Source organism: Coffea arabica, chromosome 8e (genome assembly GCF_036785885.1).
Source record: "Coffea arabica cultivar ET-39 chromosome 8e, Coffea Arabica ET-39 HiFi, whole genome shotgun sequence".
Lineage (NCBI taxonomy): Eukaryota > Viridiplantae > Streptophyta > Magnoliopsida > Gentianales > Rubiaceae > Coffea > Coffea arabica.
The window spans coordinates 41,009,092-41,018,032 of NC_092324.1; the positions used below are offsets into that span (position 1 = coordinate 41,009,092).

The following is an 8,941-nucleotide window of genomic DNA, read 5'->3' on the forward strand; positions in this document are numbered from 1 at the left end:
TATACATCATCAGTGTAAAAAAGATTCCTTATTGAGTAAATCTTATATATATATATATATATATTAATAGTGTATATACTATCACCGTTAGATTCACGATACATGTACAAAAGTTTAATTTTAAATTTAAATTTTACATATTCTCAAACACAAGTTTGGCTGCCGAACTCCATGCGTGTGGTGGCCATGTTTTTGAAAAAATTCAAAAAAAAATTTTGTTTTCATTTGGCCCAGCGAACAATAAACAGGTTTGGCCACCGCACCTATTGTGTGTTGCGCCGTAGGATTTAAAAGAAAACACAGATATGTTTGGTCATCGCATCTCATCGGCTATAGACTAAGAAGAAAACATTCCCAAACTCCCCGTTCTTGCGACTTTTTTTTTTAATCTTATATTCTAAGAAATTATAGGGTTGGCCGCCGGTGAACGGTATTCGTTCTTTGTAATATCGAGAGTCGTCATTATCTTGACCTCGGTTCCATCCACCATAATGGAAGTCTATTAATGGGGTAATATTTGTTAGTCAATGGGAGTGTTTTCACCATCATGCATGTGATTCACAATAAAGACGATAACGTTTCTTTGTCATTGAAAAAAAAAAATTTTTCTAGCAGTGATGTTCTATCAATAATTCATCGTATTCAAAAAAATTTTTCTAGCAGTGATGGCCAGCTGCCTCACATTTATTATGAAATTTATTTCTTCTAAACCATGTTAGACTTTGATATTTATGTAAGAGTCATCCTCCTACCTGCACTAATTAAGTTTTCATAAAATATCATTTATTGCCCCTTTTTAGCAAAACTTTTGACAGATACAGTGCTAACACAAAATTTCATGCACATGCAACCGTATTAAACTACAAGATAACTTTGATTTAACCAGTTAATAAGATTTCACTATAGCAAGGTCTCCTAACATTTTACTAGTAAAAGTAGGTTAAGCCCAAAGAAAAAAATCCAGTTATGAGAGCAGCCACAAGTGATCTGAGAGGTGAAGCCAAGAGCTCTTCGAGAACAGACTTGATTTACATGTATGTTCTATAGATACACGCAATCTCAAGTGTTGGAATTCATTCAACACGTGTAACTTACAATGCCACTCACTTATTTTGCCTCAACTTAATTTTTTTTTTTTTTGCAGCAACTAATAGTTGATTGACCAGAGAACTGACTTGATTGACATGTTTTACACATATGTTCTATTGATACACGCAATCTCAATTATGGGAATTCGTTCAACACGTGTAACACATAATGCTATCCATTTGTTTTGTCTCAATTAAAATTTGAAATCTAAAATTTAAAAATTAAAATTTAATTACTCAAACATGAATTTATTAACACATAACATCCAATTTATTTGATAATTTATTGAATTTGAGCATTGATTTGAAATAATATACTTTCAGTAAATTATATGCTTTAGTGCCAATATATTATTCTATTGCAAAAGACTAAACATTTAAATGTTACCTTTTATTACTGGTAGATTGAAAACTAACATAAAAAGTAGATTTATGAGTGTGTATGAAACAAAAAAGGCAACGCTTATAAACGTAGAATTGAAGCCCATATAAAGGCAATGCTTATGGACTCCATGTCTATTTGAGGATGACACTGGTTACATTATCAGCTCCCATTGGAATTGGCCCTATGTATCAATTCATTATGAGTTCTGGTGTGTGTGTGTGAGTGTTTTTTCCTGTTTTTAATTGGCCCTAGAGGTCTTCCTATCCTGACAGAGAGGGAGATCGATTCTCCTTTCTTCCGTCTCCTCGCTTTGGTTATGGTTGTGTATCAAAACAAATATAAGCTAAATAATGGTTCTGAGATCGGAACCTCCTATTGGATTTCTTTCATATTTGTGAAATATGTATACATGCATGATCACGGACAGGGCTGGGGTGTTGGGAGTATTACAATGAACTGACAAACAAATTAATAAGAATTGGCCTCAAATCGTGATTGTATATCACTTTTCTTTAGGATTTATTTGTCCGGTATAACATACAATAATTTTGGACAAATATTCTTTAGGATAAGATGAAGTTTGTTTGTCATAAATTCTTGTACAAAGTAAGACGAACTCTCTTGAACTAAGGAGTGCTTTTTGAGAGGATTCAAAGTTGTAGAAAAGTGATTTTCTACAGCAAAACACTTTCTACTTGATCTCTTTATATAGGAGAGATTGTTTAAAAAACAAATGGACTTAATAAATACTTGTATGACTAGATTCAAGATATTGAATACAAATTCATGTACTTTAATTCATGCATCACATAATTCTATGATCAAAGACATGAATCTATCCTTACATTCAAGGATCTCCACATACATGAATATATTCATTATTCATGAATGAATATATATTTATCACAATGTAGAATAAAGTTTATGTCACAATGTAGAATATATCACAATGATATAAACTGCATTTGAATGTCCATGCTTATATATTCTGCATTTGAATATCCAGTTTATATAGAATTATATATGTGGGGATAAACTGCAGATATCCACTAAATGAATTGATATCCAGTTTATAGATTCACTAAATGAATTGATACCCAGTTTAGATATCCACTAAATGAATTAATATATAAATCTTATATATTCACTATGTGGGGATCAATTTGAATATCCAGTTTCTATATAAGGAGGCTACTCCCATTTACAATGATTTATATATAAGCAGTTTATCATCGTGATATCACAATCAGCATTGTGATATAAACTGCTTATATATTCACAATTATATATTAGAATAAACTGCTTATATATTCTGCATTTGAATGTCCACGCATTTGATGCAGTTTAAACTCCATGCGTGTGGTGGCCATGTTTTTGAAAAAATTCAAAAAAAAAATTTCGTTTGGCCCCGCAAACAATAAACAGGTTTGGCCACCGCACTTATTGTGTGTAGGGATGTAATACTCGTGAGCAACTGGGTCAAAAACTTGACTCGAACTCGATTTGACCGAGTTCGAGTCGAGTTTGACCTGCTCGATAAGCTAAACGAGTCTAGTTCGAGCATCCAAAAGCGATGCTCGAAGGCTCGTCGAGCCTATCGAGCATTTTAATTTTAATTATTTAATATATTATTATTATAAAATTACTCTTATACCCAAAAGAGTTGTTGAATTTACGAAATGTTTTAAATCGTATAAAAATTTTAAAAGGGTAATAATGTCTTTTCGCACAAAAATTATCAAGAAAATGAAATTTATGGATTCACTGATCAATGTAGAATTGAAGCCCATATAAAGGCAATGCTTATGGACTCCATGTCTATTTCAGCTCTTCTTTTTTTTTTTTTCAAATTTTTTTATTTTATTTTATTTTTTGTAGTGTAAACAGGAGCACTCGAACCTGAGACCTCTCACTTACACTCCCTCCTCCCGTACCACCCAACCCAACCCTCCCCCCAGAGCTCTTCATTACTAGAGAACCGACTTGATTTACATGTTTTACAGATGTGTTCTATAGATACACGCAATCTCAAGTGTTGGAATTCATTCAACACATGTAACTTACAATGCCACTCGCTCATTTTGTCTCAACTGCAGTTTGAAATCTAAAATTTGAAAATTAAAACTTAATTACTGAAATATGAAAATATTAATACATAACATCCAATCTATCTATTTTTGTGGAAATATGCAGTTACTGTGTTTTAGACGAGGCAGTATTGAGAAAATTTTATTTTTGTAACTTTTGTATCTAAATGCGAATTTGATACATATGTGTTGGGATTTGAAAAATTTACGATCCAATTGTAAATTTGGTAAACAACCAGCTTTGGGAATCATTTGCAAGGTATTGCCATAATTGGTTTGCTAGGAAATATGGAAGTGCATGGATAGGGTTTTTCATGAGGGGACTAAAATGAATTTGCAATAAGTTATTATTTTCATGAGGGGACAGTATTTGCATTACAGATGCTGTGATTTTCAAAATTACAAACACAATGTATACACATGAAAGAGTAGCTTTTTTATGGTAATCTTACACTCTTATTTAAAAGAGTAGCTTGAGTTCTTGAGTAACTTGCGCAGCCCTTAATGTGTAATTTACTCGAGTTCTTGGGTCTATAAATACGCACTTGGGTTCCTCTGGCTGATCATCAAGGTAGTCAGAATTGATAACACTGGTTAGGCTCAAGTTTCCCCCAATTTACCCCAAAAAATGGCCTCAGCTGAAACTGCTGACCTCTTAAACAATCAGCATGAGATCGTCCGCCAATTAGCGGACTTCCCTGAAAACATTTGGGCTGACCGTATCGCTTCATTTACTCTGGATAAGCAGGTTATTTTTTCCTATTACCACAACTGGATATTGGCCTCTTATTTTGTTTCCCTGTAATTACTTGACTTCTTGGGTCTAAATGTATTAAAACTCCTCAACTTTAGTCTCCGTTGCATTCCACACCAAGCTTTATAAGTGGGCATTTGTTCAAATTTTCTAGATAAAAATATATACGCTTGTAGCAAGATGCTTGTACTCTTTTTTTTTTTAATACTGTTTACTTGCTAAGAATTCTGGATTTCATAAGAAACTTTGGGAGGTTTATTTGACAAACTCAATGAAGAAATATTTTCATTTCAGGGATATGCATTTTATGCCAAAGAAATTGAAATTTTAAAGGAAGAAGTGATGAGCATGCTTTTGGAAACTGAAAAACCCATGATGGAAAAATTCGATCTTATAGACAAAATTGAACGGCTTGGCATCTCACATCATTTCGAGGACAAGATTGAGCACCAGCTACAAGAACTTTTTGATACTTATCCCAACTTTCAGGAGCATCCAGAGTGTGATTTATTGACTGCAGCACTTCAATTCCGACTATTCAGGCAACATGGTTTTAATATCTCTTGTGGTACACAACTTTCTTGCTAAATTCATTGCTTCAAAAGTTTGAACTAAACTATATAGAAAAAGCAATACACAGTTTTTCCATACAGGCATCTTGGACCAATTCATTGATGATAATGGTAAGTTTAAGGAATCCTTATGTGAAGACATAAGGGGTCTGCTAAGTCTGTATGAAGCTGCTCACATCAGAACAAATGGAGACAAAATTTTAGAAGAAGCCCTTGCTTTCACAACCACTCATCTGACACTTGGAGTTCCCCACTTGGGCTCTACTCTTGCAAAACAAGTGATACATGCCCTTGAACAGCCATTGCATAAGGGCATCCCAAGATATGAGGCTTATTGCTACATCTCCATGTATGAAAAAGATGAATCTAATAACAAATTGCTGCTAAGGCTTGCCAAATTGGATTACTACTTGTTGCAGATGTTATATAAACAAGAACTTTCTGAGATAATCAGGTATTCCATTGAGGCCCCAGTTCCCCAATCTAAGATTTGTTCGCAACATTAACTGCACAGGTTTATATAATACAATCTTTGGTGCATGCATAGGTTCACGTGGAGTTTTTAGGACAGTACAATAACAGCAGTTTCCTGAAACACCAGCATATTCATTTTTTTTGTTGATTTGAAACCTTTAAATGAGTATTTTCTCTATCAATTTCATGGAACGGTAGTTAAGTTTTAATTACCTTCATTTTAAGAATTACAGGAATTTTATGATAAACTACCAAAAGGGATAGTTGATTTAACAATCACTCTTTTCCAATATCTATCCCAAGTAAAACATCAAATGCCTTTGTATATTCCCATATTTTTTGTTAGACAGCTACATTAATCAGTGTGCAACTTCCCTTTTCCTTTTTGATTAAATTCATGACTATACAGGTGGGGGAAGGACTTGGACATTGTAACAAAAGTTCCATATGCAAGGGACAGAATTGTGGAATGCTATTTTTGGGCTGTTGGAACCTATTATGAGCCTCAGTACTCTCTTGCTCGAATGACATTCGCAAAAGCAATAGTTTTTTGTGGAATGATTGATGACACCTATGATGCTTATGGCACTCTAGATGAACTCAAAATTTCACGGAATCTATAGAACGGTAAGCATATACCTACTCCTCCTATTTTGTCATACTGGTTAAGGTGTTTGCTCAAACTTCTTGTGCTTTCATGTCTTGTTAAAAGAGGAAAAATTAGGACCGTTCCAGTCCAGAATAATTGTAGTTTAAAATATCAACATGACATAAAGACCGCAAACTGAAAAAAGAAGGAAAAAAAATCACTTGATCGGCTGCCCAATTAGGAGCAGCAAATTAAAGAAATCATTACAGAATCATTAGATTAATTTTCGCTAGCTCATAAATATGTATTGGTCCACGAAAACATTGAAATCGAATTAGAGATTGACAGAAACGTGAAAATCTTAATTGGTATATTGTGGTTTGTGTGTTCAGAATAGGTGGCTTCCTTCCCCTCTCCATGTTCTGTACAGTGGCTTCAACGTAGCAAGCAACCCTAAAAATTAGACTACTATTGTTTTAGTGAGACGGGTGGAGCTAACCTAAGATAGCTGTATTTGACCTCCAATTACTAACCTAAATTAACCTTACATCGTTGCAAGTTCAAAAAGGAGAAAAACATCAATCAAGTGGCTGTCCAATCACGGGATAGCAAATTAATGAAATCATTACAAGAACATTAAATACATTTCTCCAGATCGATGCTGCATAACAATTTGCAGTGATATAGGAAGTTTTCTTTGCTTGCAGGTGGGATGGCAATGGAATTGATCAACTCTCAGACTACTTGAAGGCAGCCTACACGATGCTTTTAAATTTTAATAAGGAGCTTGAGGAAGATTTAGCTAAAAACCGAAGAACCTTTGTATTCGACAAGTATTTAGAAGAAGTATGGTACCACGTTACTAATTAATTGAACTCTTTTAATTCGATGAGCTGTGTTAAAATACAGCTTGGTTTGCACCTTAATTCTTCTCAAGTGTCCCCAATACTAATTCATGGAGAAAAAGTTATTTTTTTAGCACTATTATATCGATTGTTGCGCTGAAAAAACATAGTGAAGTTTTACCGATATACCTATTAGTCGAAATTCAAACACTTTCTACTACAAAAGTTCAGTGCATGTTGTATGATAAAGCCTAGATTAAGACGTTCAAAATCTTTGATGCAGTAAACCAATAGAAGTTATCATTATACTTTTCATTGAAATTTTAAATACCCTGATTGAGCATATTACTAATCCAATATTTTCATCCATTCATTTGTTTTAATTAGTGGAAACAATACATGAGGACAAGCTTCACTCAGTCGAAGTGGTTTCTTACAAACAAATTGCCATCTTTTGCTGATTACATGAGCAATGGCATGATCACCCGCTCATACTATTTACTGCCATCAGCAGCTTTCTTGGGCGTGGATGGTGCCTCGGAGGATGTTATCAAATGGATGTCAACTAATCCAAGACTCTTTGTTGCTTTGACAACACATGCCAGATTGACCAACGATGTTGGCAGTCACAAGGTTTGAATTTGTTGTGGCATTTAATCGGTTAACAAGAATTAGATTAAGCCAACTAGCAGAATTTCCAAAAAACAAAGGAAAACAATAGAATTTCCGAAATGGATTAACTCACTGATATAGTGTGACGATATGATCACATTTCTTCAAGTCTTCTTAGTTGTTTTGCCAACTTTATAACGAAATATGTACATATAGTAATCAAACTTCTATCTGCATTGCGCAATTGTCGTAGTGTCATCTCATGATTATACTTGCTTCTAGATCTTCTTAATTTTCACTGCAAAATCTCGCATAAAATACTCACATGCATTGAGATTCGATATGCTTTTCATCAATATAGTGAAAAATAGTTTTATTCATTTTGTATGCAATAATTGATTTATCAATGGTTAGTAACCTTTAGTACATTATATGAGTAGTTCTGGTTTAATCAAATCTTTTCGGTTACACTTTATAATATATAGTTCCCATATTTTATGTACGTCAAAAATTTTGATCTATTTAAACTCTTTGCATTTCAAGTTTGAGAAAGAAAGAGGCAGTGGCACAGCAATTGAATGCTACATGAAAGATTATAATGTGTCGGAGGAAGAGGCAACAAAAAAGTTTGAAGAGATGTATGAGGATACTTGGAAGATCATGAACGAGGAATGCTTAAGGCTTACTACCATTCCAAGAGAAATTCTCAAAGTGATTCTTAATCTAGCACGAGTTTGCGAAGTTGTTTACAAGCACCGTGGAGATGGATTCACTGATCAACGTAGAATTGAAGCCCATATAAAGGCAATGATCACGGATTCCATATCTGTTTGTGGATGACAACATTGGGTACGGTATAAGTTTCCATGGAATTGGCGCTATCAATGCCTCGTGAGTTCTGGAGATGTACTATTGTTAGTGTAAAATAAAAGTCGAAAAACATCAATGGTCAGTAGTAAAATCTTGGGGTTTTACTACACTGGCAGAAAGGGTGATCGAATCTCCTTTTTTTTTCTTTTCGTTTCCCCTCCTCTAGTTGGGGTTGTGTATCAAAACAAATATGCGCTGAATAATGGTTTCAAGATTGGAATTTCTTGCTACATTTCTTTTTACTTATTTATGAAATATATGTGTGAGTAATGCTAAATCTACACCTCCTTTTTGCTTGGGATGATCGTTATTAAAGCTACACATTAGTTCTTCTCTCCCTCATCCATAGTTTTTATGTACATTAATTGTGATGACTTAACCTCCTAGCAATAATAAAACAATAATTTTGAATAAAGTTTGTTTTAGAATTTGCTTATTTTATTATATCATGTCACGCTATATCTATCTGTGTATGTCAATGATGATGTACATGCCTCCAACCGAGCAGTGAAATATTTTAATATCAGGTTTAAAAGTTTGAAAAGAACTTATTTTTAACCTTACTATGACATAGGCACCTCACACACCCAAGATCAATCCTTTCAGTTAGGACTCTAGTACGACTTGTTAGTACAAAAAATCACTCAACGGAAAGTCCAAGGCCA

General features: G+C 33.9%; 1 protein-coding gene across 1 annotated transcript; it reads left to right on the forward strand.

Annotated features, from left to right (window-relative positions):
- Window positions 1-4,166: 4,166 nt before the first annotated feature.
- Window positions 4,167-8,506, forward strand: LOC113723314 (viridiflorene synthase-like). The gene is made up of 8 exons (XM_072061089.1): window positions 4,167-4,308; window positions 4,609-4,882; window positions 4,968-5,340; window positions 5,770-5,980; window positions 6,342-6,373; window positions 6,657-6,795; window positions 7,182-7,427; window positions 7,950-8,506. The coding sequence occupies exons 1-8, from the start codon at window positions 4,189-4,191 to the stop codon at window positions 8,244-8,246; spliced, it is 1,692 nt and encodes a 563-aa protein (XP_071917190.1). The 5' UTR covers window positions 4,167-4,188; the 3' UTR covers window positions 8,247-8,506.
- Window positions 8,507-8,941: the final 435 nt, after the last annotated feature.

Coding starts and splice junctions, on each gene's coding strand:
- LOC113723314 (XM_072061089.1), top strand. CDS start 4,189: ATGGCCTCAGCTGAAACTGCTGACCTCTTAAACAATCAGCATGAGATC. Junction 5,341..5,769: donor GAACTTTCTGAGATAATCAG/GTATTCCATTGA, acceptor ATGACTATACAG/GTGGGGGAAGGACTTGGACA. Junction 7,428..7,949: donor ACGATGTTGGCAGTCACAAG/GTTTGAATTTGT, acceptor TTGCATTTCAAG/TTTGAGAAAGAAAGAGGCAG.